This window comes from Papaver somniferum, chromosome 3, assembly GCF_003573695.1.
Source record: "Papaver somniferum cultivar HN1 chromosome 3, ASM357369v1, whole genome shotgun sequence".
Taxonomy (NCBI): Eukaryota; Viridiplantae; Streptophyta; class Magnoliopsida; order Ranunculales; family Papaveraceae; genus Papaver; species Papaver somniferum.
In genome coordinates, this window is record NC_039360.1 from 208,386,346 (window position 1) to 208,404,998 (window position 18,653).

Here is an 18,653-nt window from a genome sequence, read left to right on the forward strand (position 1 = left end):
GTCCCGTTTCAGAAAAAGCAAAAATTCCCGTTTTAGAATCCCAATACCGTTTGTGTGGTTTGACTACACGACCGTCTAGAATCATCCGTCCCATTTATGGGTTGGTATGTTTGGGCAGTTTCTTTGTGGTTTAAAACACGGTTCACAAAGATTTCTGTTCCGTGTTTATGCCATACCCACGTGATAGTGGCCTCTTCTAATCCTTGTAGGATGGAGAGGACCAACTACCAAATAGGTTTTGTTCATTTTTAGAGCAGTCCGCGAGTTATAACCCCAAAGGTGTCACTATCCATCCACAAAAAAACCATCAAAACAAAAGTAACACAAAAACCCCAAAAAAACAAAAGTAACACAAAAACCCCAAAGAATTTGATGAAACCAATTTCGAAATTTGGGGTTTTTGTACCAATTTTGAAAAATTTGGGGTTTTTGTATCAATTTTGTTTAAGATGGAGTTTTAATGGATCCCAATATTTGAACGGGGTTTTTGTACCACAAGTTTGGTCACCTTGGGTTTTTATGACTAGTTTTGTATTTAGAGAACAAAAAGAGTAAGTTTAGAAGAAATAATTCAGAAAAACATCTTAGCAGAAGAATTGGGGCAAAAAAGCAGAAAAAATCTTTATGGGAAGGAGCTGATTGAGAGACATGGTGATTTTTTTATCTAGGGTAACAATTACAGGTAACATACATCGCGGTTCAGATCTAAAACTTGTTTTTCACAGAAATTCTTCACGTTTCCCTCTTCCACGAGAATGATGAACGATTCATCTAAAGAGTCCGACTCAAATGGTAAGTTACTTGTTCTTTAATTTGTAAGCAAGTCTTCTAAGTTCTCCTTATTATTGATTCTTTTTTACTTTTTTAGAAGGTAAGTTACCTCTTAGTTCCATTTCTTTTCATAAGTTCTAAGTTCCATTAATAAATATTTTAGATATATACATCAAGTACTGATTCATCAAAGATGAAAAACATGAAAAAATACAAACACTTTGTATCACAGTTAGAAGTGTCATCGTCAAGCTCCAAAGTTTTGTTCATTACAATTGAGTTATAAACATGATGGTCGACCCCCAAAACGCCAAAAAAAATTCATGATCCGAACGTGTTATTTTTTGTTAAATTTGAAATACTACGATGTTTGGTATCTATCGATTCTCATAATTGAACTTTTTGTTTCTTCCTAAATTCTCACCAAGATTTTATTTTGCATTTCAGAGAACTTAGAGAACCAATATTCCCTTAAAAGTAAGAAATTAAAACATCCGGTTGTAGGGGTGACTTTTCATCGATGGGGGGACATGTTGAAATTTTACCAGGAATATGCAAGTAGAGTTGGATTTTCAATAGTAAAAAGATCAACAAGGAACAACGGCGATGGGATTTTAAGAGGCGTCACTTTTGCTTGTTCAAAACATCTAAGTAAATCCAGACGTAAAACAACTGAAAATGGGATTGTCCAGAGTAGGTGCGATGCTTATATTACAGCGAAACTGGAAAAATGTGAACACTGGCGTATTTCAGTCGCAAGTCTTGAGCACAATCACAAGTGTGATCCCAGCAAGTTTAGTTCTAAGCGGTGTGTTCACCGACATATTGAATCTTTGGAAAGAAAAATACATCTCAATATTCCAGCTGATATCGCCACGAACGTCGATCCGGATGTTGTTTGCTGTTGTGGGGATGAACCGGTGGGATGCATCATTCTAAAGCATGTCTCAGATTCAGTTAATGAATCAAGTAGTGCACGACTTGGTCGTGGTGATGCAACAACGCTTATCAGATTTTTCCAAAAAATGGTTGGAGAAAATGCCGGTTTTTATTTTGTACTTGATGTTGATGATGTTGGGCAATTAAAGAGTGTGTTTTGGGTTGATGGTATGAGTAGAGAAGCTTACAAAGAGTTTGGCGAAGTAGTGAGCTTTGATACTTCATACTTGGTAAAAGAATATGAAATTCTGTTTGCTTCCTTCATTGGTGTTAATCATCATGGGCAAACAATTTTACTAGGATGCGGATTGCTTTGGATTGAATCTCTGAAACATTTGTGTGGTTATTTGGTGAATGGTTGAAATGTATGTTCGGCAAAGCTCTGATAGCAATAATAACTGACCATGATAGAAATAATAACTGACCATGCGATGGCGGTTGAGAGTGCCGTTGGGACTATATTTCCTTGTGCTAAATATAGATGGTGTTTATGGCATGTAATGATGGGAAAGCTTTCTGAAAAATTTGGAGCATACAAGAAATTCTCTGAAATTACTTCTACAATAAAATTTGCGGTGTATGTTTCACCAACTTCGAAAGAGTTTGAAGAATCGTGGGGTTGGATGGTGAACGAGTATGATTTGGGAGATAATAGATGGTTGAAGGATATATATGAAGAAAGGCGGTGTTGGGTACCGTGTTACCTAACTGATATATTTTGGGCTGGGATGTCAAGTACCCGGATTAACGAAGCTGTAAAAGCATTCTTTGATGGGTATATCAATGCTAGGCACCATGCTACATCAATTTTTAGAGCAGTATGAGTTTATACGAAGGGAGAAAGTGGAGTAAGGAAAGGAAGCAGATGCTATCTCATCTTTCACAAATAGTGTTAGCTTAGCAACTACTTCTACAATGGAGGAGCAGGTTCGTAAAGTGTATATTATAACAAAATCTAACGAATTTCAAGTTGAGTTATTAGGGAGGATGCACTGTAAATTCATCAAGGGCGATGTAACGCCTATCAGTAATATCTACTATTTCCAAGAAACTGTATGTGTTGAGGGATGTTATTTTAGAAACATGACTTTTTCTGTAACATATAACCTAGAAGACGGTGATATTCATTGTACCTGTCAAAGGTTTACATTTAAAGGTATACAACGCCGTCACATTCTGTGTGTATTGGGTCATAATGGTGTAAGTGAACTCCCTGATAAGTACATATTGAGATGGTGGCTGAGAGATGTGAAAAGGTGCCATACAAAGGTGAAAGTGGGTTTTAATTGTGTTGGAGAAATGATGACTCAACTCATCAATACTATGATTTGCTTGGTAAATCTGTGGAGCTTGTAGATTCTGTAGCAGGTAATGATATCTTTACCGCGTTATCAGTGACTGGTTGGATCATGTGAAACTGGAAGCTTAACAAGCAATTATCGAAGCGAAGGAAAGTGCTAACGTTATGTGATGATTTGTTTGTCTATTTACCGGGCTGTATCAGATCAGGATTTACGGATAAGAATAGATAACTTTTTCGCATGCAAACTTTCTCGCTATAAGGGTATATACACGTCCTTTTATCTTCGACCTCTTTTCTCTTCTTTCTTCTTCTTCCCAATACAGTTTGCGTGATTCCAACCCCTTTGTTCTTCGTACCAAAATCAACAACGCAGAAAAATAGACCGCCAAATCAAGTCAGTTCTCAGGATTATCAATTGAAATATTTCAATCCAACCCCGATTCGATTATTAGGGTTTCAATTGTTACACTCTAACCTAAATTTACATTAAATTGAATTTCACATCAAATTATTTGATTGACATCTTAATTGGTTCCTCTAAACAATTGATAAGGAAACATCACACTCCTTCGATCTTTTCCTAATTGGCTCCTCTAATCCGTAAGGAAACCGCTACTGATGGATTTTTTGATGAAAATGTGAATGGTGAAGGTGGATATGGTATTGTTCATCGAGGAGTTGTTCTTGGTTCTTCTATAATTACAGTCAAAATCTTTTAAACAAGAAGTGAAAAAATTAGTGAATTTCAGATTCAAAAGTAGTATTCTTTTATCAATTTCATTTACTGTATTGTCAGACTCTGGGATTGGGGATTGGGATTTTTTCTGAGTTTTAAATTGGGTGATTGGGGATTTTGTTTTCCTCTAAATTTTAATCCAAATATTCTGTTTCTGCATGTTTTGATTTACTCATTTGGTGATTACTTATTACTCAATTTTTATGTCTTTTACTGTTAAGAAAACATTAGCGTTTGCATTCAGCAAATGTAGAAATTGAAATTAGCAACGCCCAAAAATAAAGAGAAAGGATTGGATTATTTTTTCTTTCATACATTAATACCACTCTTGGAGAAAATGTGCAACTATGGTAAAATCTGATGTATTAGTGCTGGTGTGATTGAACCCGTCAAACAGGTGTGTTTAGTCTTTTTGACATAGATAGAGATAGGGAAGGAAGCATATGTCTCAGTGGAGATAATAATTAACTTTGGCTTTTAGCTTAATAGATGTAATTATCACGGATTGAATTTGATGTGAAATCGAACATATGGAGAACTTAGATTGATGTAATTATAACTCAACCGGGACAGCAAATTTCGTTTTCTGTTTAGGGGTGTTTGTGTTAAAATAAGAAAATGGAGGTTTAAATCGTGATTAAAAAACTAAAAGGACAATAAATTTATGGGCATATTGTAATATTTTTTAATTACTTTAAGAGCTTATTGCTAATTATATAAAAAGTCTCATATATATTACGGAGAATCAAAGACCAATTCCTTCTCTTTCATCGGACTCTAACTTCGTCTCCTTCCTTATGGTTCTTATTCTCAGTTACTTCCCTTCCCTACACCACTTCCACTTGATCCACCGTAAGAAAAATTAAACTCCCAATTCAATCACGAGAACAAATTTCATTTATATATTGATTTGAGTCTCTTTTGATTTTCAGTAAGTATTACTCAATTGTGATTTTAGGAAAAAAAATTTTGAACCCCCATTTATGCATGAAGGGAATGTGAATGTTGGTGCTGCTAATAATGGTGTTAATGTGGGTAATTGTGAATATTGGTGTTGCTGATAATGGTGGGTGTTAATGACAATTAGAATTATGGAAGTGCTACTAATGGTATGAATGGGAAAGATGATGCCTCTGAAAATGTCAGGGGATGCTTAAGTTTTGGAAGGGGCAACATTCTTTGGTTTGCTTTGGGGTAGCAAAATGTCAGGGCCGGCCTTTCACATCAAAGCTAACTAGCTAAGTTTTCTAATGACCCCAGCTATCAACAGGGCCGTGATATTATTCCCACGTCAAAAATATACACAGGGCCCAAAGTATCTCACTTTTTCTACTTCTGTTAAACACACGACTTACTCTGTGGTCTCCGATCAACGTTACTTATTTTATTTCTCTTTCCTCTTCATCTATCTTTTTGATCTAGCACAATTAGACATTAATGGACTTCACTGAACTAAACCTTTCTATATGTAATTTATTCTCCTTAATCAACAACTGGCTTGGTTTAGACTTTAGATTAAAATTTTGTTTATGTTTCTTTACTAATCCAGAGCTTTAATTCAATTAAATTAATGCAGTGCTTGTTTGTGAGTCTTGTTTTTTCTTTGGATGTTGTTTGTAAGTAATTTTTTTATTGATGATCAGATCAGAATATATCCCAAATATATAAACACCCTTTTCAATCTTAAGGAGAACTGAAATTGGTGAGCATCGGTATTGGTGGTGATGTATTTTTAATCAATCAAAATCACTAGTTTTGGTTTCTATGATGTAGAAACAGAGGTTGCATGAACCAACCATGGATAACTCATTTTATTGGTTTACACAGTTATGCTAATGATTCAATCGTATCTCTATTCTTGATCATGATCATCACAGGCTATTTTTCCGTTTTTATCACTCCGATAAAAAAATAAAATCACTTAACTACATTTAAACAGTTAAAAGGTCAAACATTTTATATGCTTTTCTACAATTTTCACTTTATGGCTAACTTTCACCTGCTACATATTTATCTTTGATTGAAAATATAAGATCAACTGAAATTCTTAAAATCAAATTCATATTACAAAACCAATCAATTAAACTTTGGGTTCAAACGTCAAAACGGTAAGGCCGTGACACTTTAAGTTAAAGGACTCTAGAACTCAATGATGCTGAAATAAATAATTGTGTCATATGAAGAAGATGGATCATCAACTTCTAATTAATTATGATGAGATAAAATCATCTTTTTTGGATCTTGAGGATAGATATGATGAAAGCTGTCTTTATGTTCAACTAGGGTTAATTTTTCCATCATGAAGTTAGATTTTGTATTTGGGCTAATAAAATATCTTATTCTTACTGGATGTGAAAATCAAAAGGTGGGATTAAGATTTATAAAGAAGAAAGATTTTAAGAATGTAATTTTGAATGGAAATCAGAATGTCTGTCACGGTGGGGGAGGCGGCTGCCTTTTCCCTTTAAACAAAATTTCAGACTTGCAGAGGTTATATAGCTCGGACCTGCAAATATCACTTAAGAAAGATGCATGATATAACTTTGTATATATAATATTCGGCCCTGTGTAGTTTTCCCGGATTTTTCTCCTGCGTGTAATAGAAAATGTCACCCGCATATGCCTACCGGAACATTTTGCAGCTGAAAATGTCGGCATGTATGCGTATCAGCGCCCGGGAATAAAATAGGGAAGCATTTATGAGGAACATAGCCTGTCGCGGAATCAGCGAAGGGCAAAGAAAAGAACCCAACTAGCTGCCGACAGTACCCCTAGGCAGCAAATCCACTTCATGTAACAGTTTCAGCTTCCGCTTCTTTCTATTGATATTGATTGATCCGCCCATTCTAAAAACATGAGTATCAGATTCAAAACCGAGGGAAACTAACGTTTCCCGATAATTGTTGAGTCCCCGAGTTAATGCAAGAGTTCCCATTCTTAGTTTTCTTACCCTGCAATGCTTGGTATCATATACAAGACCCTCCTTAGGAAACCAGAATAAAATTTCACCGCTGGCAAAGTTAAACGTCATTCTCAGTAGGTACGAGTGTCATTCACCCCAACCTATGAAACGAGGGTGATTCACAATAATTTCATGGGTGATTATATAACGCTGACACCAAGATTTTCCATGTCCATATTCTTGCATCACCCATACTTTCACAAGAGTCATGGGAACATGTACCAGTGCACAGATACACATATCCATAATTCCTATATCCTTCAAGACATGGCCCTTAACACAAGTTATAGATGGTAGTTGTAATTCTTTAAATTCCTCTGTGTTGATGTCCCACAACAATACTAACTCAGATGCTTTGCCACCCTTTCCACATATCCAATGGAAAGCGCCATGAAGAAACACCTCACCTTTTGAATAACGAATAAAATAAGGGATGATTTGCGAGCTCCATGACGCTTCTCGTAATCTGAAAATGTGAATCGAGGAACTATCAGTGGTTCCATGAATGCTTGCGGCAATTACCAGCTTAAAATTTTCGTTCTTGCAATCATATCCTAAATTAGTAAACCTGATTTCGAAGTGGCCGTAATTTATGAATTCATGTAATTACGGTATTTGTTTGTGCTCGGAAGTAGCCGGGTTCCAAAGACTGATGAAAAACGATCGAGAATAGATATTGCGATGCAAAAGGCCAACCACACCGTAGGATGAACCTAATAAACTTACATCATAATATGGATACTTGTAAGGCATACCCGAGACGATAGTATACTCCGCTTTACGTGAAGAAGCCACAACGGAATCATGACTTACCGCGATAATTATCTTTGATACTGAGAATCCGTAAAACTTAGTTTCATGTCGATCCAAGGTTAAATGAAGAAATTTAAGATTATTTATTTGGACCACATGTTTAGTGTGCATTCTAGCAAAATGATCGGAAATAGGGGTACGCAAATATCTGCATACGCACTTGCATACAAAAGTAGTTTTCACTGGTATCCTAACTAGGATTTCAAACCATACAGTTGGTAGAATGCTTGACATCGTTATCTAGGATATGCAGCAAGGTTGAGATGATCAGACGATGATGAGAAAATGAATAGCCGAAACCTCCCACTATGAGGATATGCAGTACATTAAGAGGCACATATAGACATAAAAACAATGACATCTCTTCTTGTATATAACACCTCTATGCCCGTTGGTGATTTGGGTAATTAGGCCGCTGAAGATGAGGACTGATATTTGGAAATACTGTCGTAGATAATCTGGGATCCAAGATGAGAACTGATAACAGTGGTGATGGTACACTCTCTTCTACTTAAACCAATAAAGTTTTCCATTTTTCTTCCACCTATTTAACTCCGCTATTGACCTATTTTTCCCAGGAGTGATATACTGACCGCATGTTGAATCTGGCGGTCCATCCCGACAGAGACAAAATGGGTCCCTCACCCGTTGGTTTAGTGGCTGGGTTAATGGTGGAACCCACACAACTGTCGGATGACGCATCCCGCGGGGAAGGTCCGCTTTAAAAATCAAGGTGGATCCAGATGACAAATACTGGTGTCAAATGATGGTGGGGAAGGAGTGTGACATCTAGATAGGAGTCCAAATCTGTTCACACTCCTCTAACTAGTGTATAAGATTATTTAACGGATGACCTCATTACCCTCCATGTTTAGAATCACGACCCTCGTTGCATAACTCAGAGATTAAAATGTGAAGGAGTGTGCACGAATTCGCACTCGAGAGGTAGAAAGAAACATTATGGCAGATAAAATCACTCTATTGCGTGGAGCTACTTGTTAACGCCTATAAAGGACTCTGCTACTCAAATATTTTCGCAAATGAATTCCCCCAACTATTTCCCGAAAGTGATACCCTTCCCCCACCCCTTCCACCACTCCTTTCCCACGCCACGTCATTATGCAATGATGATAGACCCTGTTTGCTTCGTGGGGAAGGAGTGTGACGCCACATCATGGATGAGAATCAGATAATTTGGGGCCACATTTTCTACTGTTTGTCTAATTTTTTTCTTCTTATTTAATAACAACCAACCTTATCAACTCGTTTCACTGAATGCCTTTACTCCACTTGTTATCTAATAACAACAAACCTTATCTAATAACAATAAACCATATCAACTCGTTTTACTGAATGTGTTAGTGTACACTGACCAGAGTTCTGGACCAAAACCACTTCACCATCGCTTTGATGTGGGATTCTGATTCTCCCGAAATTTTGTCACCAAATTTCACATGCTAATTCAGGACTGTGAAACTGAATAAGATACCCCACAAACACTATGTTGTGTTCAATGTCCTCACACGGATTGCGTAAAATATTCTGCCTTGTTGTTAACCTCACATATCGATTTAAAAACTAGTTGAAATACAGTTTTCCAAAGTTGCACTAGTTGAAACGCTAAGTTAAACAAAGATGTACAAAACAAAGTGAAGAGGCCAGTGAAAGTAGTACCATAAAAGTTTTTTTCCTTTGAAAGACTTAATTATTCTCAACTACCAACTATTAATAATGATGTAGGTGGGCATTCGGTTCAGCGGTGGAGCCTCCTTATCTGTGGGGTATTTTCTGGTGTAACATTTTACAGTTGAAGCATTTTAGGAATTTGAAAAATTGGATTATTATTTTCTCTTTTTTGACCGTAGAAAAAGTTTTATCCCACAATTCCTATATAGTTGCGCTAGGTTAGGCAGAGTAGCAATAAATGTAACTACAACTGGCGTCTACTATAATAATATTAACCAAAACCAACCTTATATTCAGTTCAACATGCTGTTCCAAGTAGCTTAACATTCAACTGTTTAAGGATATCACTGTTGGCATCCTAAAACACACATCCACCTTCATGATTAAACTTCCAAGTACCCTATAGGCACTGGATTGTTGAGAAGTCAAAACAAACAAAGCTAGGTCCGTAACATCCACTGTGATCGTAATGTCCGACTCTATCTCTCTTCAACCTGAGTTCAATCTCCCTACAAAAAGTTTACAAAGATGCAAAAGCCAAAGTGAAAAGATGTTATTGGGTAGAATCTTCTCCAACCAGTACGACAACCCAGACGAGATGCCTTCAAAATTAAAAGGTAAATGACAGCTTTCATATGAACCCAGAGTTAACCACATAGGAAACTATAAGGGTGAAAATAGATTCGTGTTTACTCTTGAATCAGCAGAGGATGTTGCTATGGATAAATGTAGAGCTCCTTGGAAATTTCAAAAAATTCACTCTAGCTCTAGCACGGTACGAGTATACAACAAACCCCAGCGAGGTTGGTCTGGATGTTGTGGAGTTCCATGTTTGTATGTACCACATCCCACCTGATGGGATGCAGACATCCTATACCAAATAGCATCGCTATTAGGCACACCCGTTTCGTATACAAGACCTCACACAACTCATTTTGGGGATCAGTACATCAGGGCTAAAATAAAGATGAAGATGAACAAAAGGTTTCCAGAAACCCTTAAGTTCTGGTTCGATCCTACATACTCGATCATTGTTAGATTTTTTTATGGTGGTTTCCCTAGTTACATCTGTCCGATGTGCATAGTGATAGATCATCCATCTTTCAGATGTACTGCGACTCAGCCTCATGATGTGCAAGGCAAACTTGTTGACGATGGGAGCCTAATGATGATCCAGCAGCAGTCAAGGCCTTCTCAACCCACCAAATTCATTCCGGAACGGACTCCTAAAATGTCCACATCACCCCAACTATCTGATCTAATCACTTCAGGTTATCTGTTAAGCACGAGAAAAAGTTCCTTTCGAGTGTTCACAAAAGAAGAAAAGACTCGCATCAAATAGCCTTCTCTAAACCCCTTGAGCATGAAATTTGTTATGGCTCTAATCGAACTTTTAATTCAAGGGTCCCTACTCCTCTGCCACCATCCACATCTCCTACTATTCAGTCCCCATTATCATCACCTGCCGTCCACTCAGACTCTGTTACCAAGTTATCCTTATCTACTTTTACCAGTAGCAATCCCACCTCTTCCGATACCAGGGATATAAACAACAAGCAGTCCCTCTCTCCTTTATCGGTCTTCCCACCACCACCCCCATTATCATCACCATCCAACCTTGTAGATTCAACTCACAAGTTTCCCTCATCCGTTCGTACCAATGAACCCATATCCTGTACCTATTATTAACCGTGAAACAATGAAAATTAATCCTTCATTAATCGTGAAATTTTCTAAAATAACCTCACCGAATTCCAGTCCCTTATGAAACAACCGCTCTTTAGTCCGCCCTCTCCAGACTTCTCCGGTTACTACTAAGGAAATTAGTTGTTCAGTACCTGTTTGTGGGGATTGGCGAGGAAGAAAAAAAAGCCAAGCCTTTGCCAGATTCGAGACCGCTCAACAGTTATTTAAGGAATAGCAGGACTTGTGAGATACACTGAAAATGGTTGGTTCGAGCGGAGAAGATGCCCTCTGCCTTGCTAGTTTTATCAATCACTTGCTCAAATTGTCAATGTTTTTTTGTACTGTGTTGTATAACACATTATTATGCAGGCTTACTATTCAACTATTATTATTATTAAGCTGCAACTTGAATGGAAAAATCGAATAATGTTTTATATGTGATTTCGTGGATTCTACGTGGCTGGAGTGGAATAGTAGAAGCTTTCGTTACACATAGAACAACTTAAGATACAAGGCAACCTTCTTATGTTTCAACCGGGATTGTCGTTGAAAGGGTGTGGAGGTTTATATTTTTATGATTGGTCTCCCAGTTGGGAGAAAAATACAAAACAGTATATAATAATGTCCGACTTTGTTTGTTTTTAGCAAGCTTTTGGTCTATGAACGTAAATAAAATGTCCAAAAAAACTTAACGTACCGCCAAAACAGAACTTATAAACTACCTCCAGTCTTCATATTTCTTCAAAAGTGGGTCTCTGCTAACTCCAAGTGGGCGGAGCCATATGAGGCTAGTTTTCGTGTAGTTTAGATGCTCTCTTCGCATATAACCATTGAAAAAAATGTTTATCTACATTAAAAATTCTTGGCGAACGGTGGTTTTATACTAAGGTGACGGTTTTTCCTGAAGCACTGTATCTACATACCCTCGATTCGCATACACACCAATACGGACCATGTTTTACCTTGTTAGCGGTTCCCACCAATGTTGTGTGTATCGTAGCAAGGTCCTTCTAGAATCACAGTTTGTCCACAAGCACTGTATTTACATACGCTCGATGCGCCATGTCAGTTTTCTTTAACCTATATATAAGTTCCGCTTTTGGCTTATTTATTTCCCTTTGCATCAGTAAATTTAATGACCGCATGAGGAACCTCCCGGGGAAAGGGGTGGGCCCGTGCGGGAAAGTGTAGCAGCTTCGCGCACGTACCCCATTCACACCCCACCCCATTTTTTTCACGCGTGACATTCTCTCATTAGTTTTGAGAAAATAGGGGTTCATTAGTGTTGGGTTAGCCACCAAGGTGACGACACGTCACGGGGAAACATTTTGGAGAAAGTTCCGGAGATAAAATTTTACGGGATTATCTCTTCGTAAACCTAGATTATCTCTCGGTATACCTAGAATTACTGAAAGTTCCAAGTATAAAGAATTTTCGCACTTTATTGCCCCGAAAGCTTAACAGACATATAGGGAAATCTCAAGGGAGGAGTAGGGAGACGGGATTTGGGGTTTATATATCATTTTCTGCAAAAAAAAAAAAAACAAACAAAAAACCCTAAAGTCCTCAAAACTTTGAATGGTAAAAACAAGCAAGTATAATAGCCTCACTTAGCCCTTGGCCTTAGGACCGTCCCTGTTTTGCCGAAATTTCATTACGTCACGTTTGTCTCGTAGTCAATAAATCTATTTATTATATTAATATTTATTTCTTGATTTAACACCGTACTTTTTTGTATTTATCGTGTCCGACAGCAAGGCAGATTCTATATAAGTAAGAGAAGTCTAGTTATTGCTCGATCTAAACAGTTTTTTTCTCTGCTACGAACTCAATCTTAGCCTTGAAAGCGATCACACTCGCTTTTTCAACACTCCGGTGAGTTTGATTTCCACATTTTATATGGGCCAGTTTCAGAATGTGTGTAACTCTCGAATGTTTGTTTGTAGCAACAAAAATTAACCAGATTATTCAAGTTTATGTTTGAGGTTTTGCAAAATCTTTCAGGATCTGATGATGATGGAACTAGTTACCCACATACATGGAGGCAAGTGGGGTTGGTTGAACCCACTTATCCCTATGTGGAACCGTTTTCTATTTCTATGTTCTTTTCTAAGTAATGGTTCAAACTATTTTTTTTTAGTTCGTATTGCGAAATTTTATTTATTTTTTTATCGGGTTTACTCAAATTTACTTGATTTTCTTCAAAAATGACATTTGTTCGTGCCTTAAATGGCTAGGTTTTAATAGATAATTTGATTTTTATTGTTTAACGAGCTGTAAATTGATACTCGCAAACCATCCTGCACTAATTTGTAGCTACTACAAGAGAAAACAAACTAACTCTGTATGTGTGACTAAATGTTCATTGATCTATCTATTAGTTTTCAGTTCAGAATTTCAGAACGCTGACAATTTTCACACCCGAAGTTTAGTACGTGTAAGGTCTTTAAGTGAGAGTGATTTCCACCATTCTATTTTAACTTTTATCCCGTCTTCGTCTGCAATTATCATGACTTCCCGTAATGGGAGAAAGTTAGTTAGAACAACCTCAAACTCAACCACGAACCAACCGTAAATCCAGACGGTATGCTGTAGATCCGCTTCTACGACAACGTCCAATAGCTCACCTTGAATGTTCTTCCTCTAATTCACATAGAGATGAGACAGGCGCGAAAGAAGTTACTTTTTCCGAATGTGAGCACGAGTTGGCCTCGGGATCGGTACCACCTACCCCGCTGCCTACGCTAAACAGAGTTCCGATGAATATAAATGACAGTTACTGACGTTGGAGCCTTGAATGGATTAAGTCAGCATTCCATCTTGAGAGGTTTGAAATAAGCTTCTACCAGGGTGATTACGTATTGACTGACGATATGATCCGGAGATTTAGCTTTGATTCTCAAAATTTGTTGATAACCGTCGGTCAGTTGGCTGCCGGATTAGTCCTCCCTCTTTATAATCTCGAGGATCCATTTTTCTATGATGTTCTCTCTAGCAGGGGCATTTCCACAAAAGATAAGGGTCGTGTTTGGCCGCTTGGATATCCTTATCCTAGGATGGGTTATCTAGATAAAACGGTTATATCGTGTTTGTCTTCCCTCAATTCCCAACTTGCGATAAGAATAAGAAAACCCACCGTGATTTTCGTATGCTAAAAAGGTGTGATTAAGGTATTCTCTCAGATACCTGTTTTTCCAATTTCCTCGCCAAGGATAGAACTCCACAATCCCATTACCATTCCCACGAATCCATGATACCTGTATCATCATTACTAAACCCACGATAGGGTTTTTCATACCTTTGTGAATTTTCCAATTTCTTCCCTATATATACTGATGCAAAGCTTATTGTTTCCACATAAAATTGGCACAAGGTATTCTCTTTTCTTCTCAACTAGTTTAGTTTAACAAATTCATCCCAGTAATTTCTACGATTCAGTTTGTTACAAATCTGATTTGGTTTTTCTTACAGAGGGCTTTCATATTAAATCTGCAACAAATCAAATGCAAGTTACTGGTATCATCTTCATCCTCTTTTTTTCTTCTCATTACTACATATGTTTTCTTTTGTTTTTATCAATTGCATGTTGGTGGTATCATCGTAATCAGATTAATGATTTAGGTTGTCTGTTGATAGTGGTTGGTATGACTTAAATTTGGGAAAGGAATTTTTTAAATTTGATTAAATTAGTAGGTAATTTTTTACATCTGATTCAATTTCTATGATTCAATTCATCCTAGTAATTTCTATGATCCAATTTCTTATCATGCAAATCTGATTTGCAAGTTGCTATAAAATCTGATTCAATTTGTTTTTTTTACAGAGGGTTTTCATATCATATCTGCTAGGAATCAATTGCAAGTTACTGGTACCATATTCATCCTCTTTCTTTTTCTTATCATCTTTGTTGATGCATGAATATTTATCCATCTTCTTATTATTGTGTATGTTGTCTTTTGTTTTTTTCAATTGCATGTTGCTGATATCATCTTCATAGATTAATGATTTGGTTTTTCTGTTGATAGTGGTTTTTCTTCTCATTACTACATATGTTTTCTTTTGTTTTTATCAATTGCATGTTGCTGGTATCATCACAATTATAATGATTTAGGTTGTTTGTTTATAGTAGGTTGGTATGACTTAAATTTGGGAAAGATTTTTTAGTAGATTTGATTGAATCAGTAGGTAATTCATTTTGTTTATGACAAGCTTTGTTTGAGTAATTACTAGCTTCCCAAGTTCACAGGGTTAATCTTTGTTGTGTGGCCAAGTTTCCTGAAAAGTTTGTTTAGCAATAGCTTACATATTCAGTTGATTATAGAATATGGAGAGTGATCAATCATCCAACCCCCAAACTGGAAGGACAACTTGGACTCCTCCCATGGATAGACTGTTCATAGGTCTAATGGAAGACCAAGTACAGAAAGGACAACTACTCGATGGTCAATTCAGCAAATATGCTTGGACACACTTTGTTGATAATTTCAAGCAGAGTTTTGGTTCTTCTTTTACCAAGGATGTGTTGAAAAATCGTATGAAAACTTTGAAGAAGAACTATGTTGCTGTGAGTACTCTTAGAGGTCAAAGTGGATTTGTATGGGATCAGTCGCGAGAAATTGTGATTGCTGATGATGCTGTATGGGACGATTATATCAAGGTTTGTAATTTATGTTATTCTTTAACAATTGAATGAATTTTGATTTTCGTTTTGTATTTAGAAGATATGCTAATAGGAAAATTTTATAATTCCACTTGCAGAAGCATCCTGATGTCAAATGCTGGAGGACAAAGACCCTTGCTCACTTTGATGAGTTAGCTATTATATTTGGGGATAATAGGGCCAATAGAAGGTATAGCCGTTGTAGGAATGACAATACTGTGCAAGATGATGATGACCATGATAATGAAAATTTAGATAACACGCAATCTCCAGATACCCCTCAAGAACAGAATGAGAATGGATATAAATATAAGGATGAGGACTTGCGTACATCTGACACTCAAAAAAGGGCTCGAGCTTCAACAGGTCTGAATTCACGTCCTTTTAGAAAGACCAAAAAGAGTACAGGAGAAGGAATGGTAGATGCAATTCATGTAATGGCAGCGGCTGTGAACAATGTTGCGACTAAGAAAGAAGAAAACAAAATTTCATCATCTTTAGAGGCAAGTTTAGTGTCCGCACTCGAGGATGTACCAAATTTGGATGATGATACTTTTGTGCAGGCGCTAGATTTATTGGAAGATGAAAAGAAAGCTAAGATTTTCATTGCATTGACTGGGAACAGGAAACGAGTGGTTGTTATCGAAGCTCAATATTCCCGCATATTATCCTTCCAATTTAAGTGACTAGGTGTCTGATAGGGTGAAGTTTGGCCACATAGTATTCTCAAGGATTTCGAATTACTAGGTTATGTTTAAGTTTCTTTTCATTTAGTAGTTTGTGTCAGAGATTTAATTTGGTTAATGTTTAAGTTTAGTGTTGTTATGGTACTGTAATAGTAGTTTTCCTTTCATTTTTTATGAACTATGTTCCTGCTCTATGAATTAAATTGAAATGTTTTTATTTTTAAAGTTTCCATGTTGATTTTTAATTTTCTGTGTGTTTTCTATTGATATAATGATTTTTAATCTTCTATATTCTTTCTGTTGGTAGGTACATATAAGATATCGTAATATGGCGAGTTCTGACGATGAAGAAGATTTGGTAGTTGTAACAGCAGCCATAACAACACTAATTGTTGTTTATTACCAATATTTTTTGGAGAAAACAATATGCCATGATTCAATTCTTAGTGGTGCAGCTCATGTAGATGAAGTCTTAAATGGTCATGATGCACGATGTCAGGATAGTTTTCGTATGGAAAAACATATTTTCTTAAGATTATGTGATATGTTGAAAGAAAAGGAGTTACTTCGTCATAGTAATGGAGTTCGTGTTGAAGAAAAAGTAGCAATTTTTATGCTTGCTGTTGGACATAATGAACGTAACAGGATACTTCAAGAGCGTTTTCAGCATTCAGGTGAGACAATTAGTAGACATTTTAATGCAGTCTTGGATGCTATTGTTGCATTGGCAGATGATTTTCTTGTACCAGCAGGGCCTGATACCCCCACTGAAATCTTAGAAAAACCAAGATTTTATCCATACTTCAAGGTATTGCATATCTTCAACCAAGCTTTATCACATAAACTCAATTAGTTTTTGTTGTATATATAAATATGTTTGTATCCACAGCCAACTACTTTTTACTCGTATTCTTTTCATTATAGGATTGTATAGGAGCCATTGATGGAACACAAATACCAGCAATGGTTGGTCTCGACGAACAAGTCCCTTTTTGGTGCAGAAAAGGGTTCATTTCGCAAAATGTTTTAGTAGCTTGTTCCTTTGACTTACAGTTTCAATATGTTCTAGCTGGTTGGGAAGGCTCGGCTGCTGATTCACGTATACTAGATTCAGCTCTAACAAGATGCGATAGATTAATTGTTCCCGAAGGTATAACGTGCTATCATATATTTTTCATTCTACTTCCAAATACTATTGCCAACCCATGTTTCTAGCTTTGACATCTTTTTAACGGGAAGCTCAGGTAGACAACTACTTTTTAATTAGATAGATAGGCATGCTGGTCATGCTGTATTTTTCATCATTTGTTCAATTCATCATTTACTATCAAAGAAACCCTCCAGTTGAATTATGTGTTTGGAATTCCTAGAGCATGACATTTAATCTCATCTGTGAACTATTTGTCTGTTTTTTTTAATGATTATTCCTAGAGCATGATATTTAATCTCATCTGTGAGCATGACATTTTAATGATTATTGGGAACTATTTGTCTGTTTTTTACACTTCCCATGTCTCAGTTCAGTGGTCTTCCGAGACCCACTTAATCTCATATGTGAATCCATTTCATTGATACTCACGAGTGGATCTCAGAAAAGAGCTAATAACTCATGGGTGGCTCTCAGTTCAGTGGTCTTCCAAATGGTAAACGAGTAAAATACGGGCAATAACAAGGGTTTTGGTTTTGGTAGTTACTGTTGGTTTTAGCACTGCATTGCAATAGCTGCCATTCCTATTCCTACTGTTGCAGGGAAAATTGTACAATGTTTGTACTTCATTTTAGAATGGGGAAGAAGATCCTATATGCAGTAGAGTCTATAATCACATTTATGTTATATCCACGGAGAGCTTGATTGATAACTTAGCCTTTTTTTGTTTGTACAGGTAAATTTTATCTCGCTGATGCAGGATTCGCCAATATGCCGCAGTTTATTACTCCATATCGTGGTGTCCGTTATCACTTGAAGGAATTTGGTGGAAATCGTCCAAAATATGCAAAGGAATTATTCAATCTCCGACATGCATCGTTACAGAATGCAATTGAACGTGCTATCGGTATACTTAAAAGACGCTTGACTATTTTGCAACTGCAGCCTCAATATCCATTCGAATCACAAGTGAAAATTGTACTTGCATGTTGCATCCTTCATAACCACATCCGCAGAGAGTGCATTAATGACTTGATTTTTAATGATGAGAACTTACAAAACCTACTAGAAACCGATCCAAGAATGCAACAAGACAGTGAATGCCCTACACTTGGGAGAAATAGACAACGAGAAGTAGCTTCAGAACTTCGAACTTCAATCGCAGATGCAATGTGGAATGATTATCAGCGTCGGCGCCGCGGCTAATGTTTGCATACTTTTGAGTTAGACTTCGATACTGTTATTTGCATATTGTTGTTTAAAT

At 36.8% G+C, this 18,653-nt stretch overlaps 1 protein-coding gene across 1 annotated transcript; it reads left to right on the forward strand.

Moving 5' to 3' along the window:
• The first annotated feature begins 561 nt into the window (after positions 1-561).
• Positions 562-3,242, forward strand: LOC113358535 (protein FAR1-RELATED SEQUENCE 6-like). Its single transcript, XM_026602126.1, has 2 exons — positions 562-792; positions 1,219-3,242. Exons 1-2 carry the CDS (start codon positions 756-758, stop codon positions 2,070-2,072), a joined length of 891 nt encoding a protein of 296 aa, XP_026457911.1. The 5' UTR covers positions 562-755; the 3' UTR covers positions 2,073-3,242.
• The last annotated feature ends 15,411 nt before the right edge of the window (positions 3,243-18,653 follow it).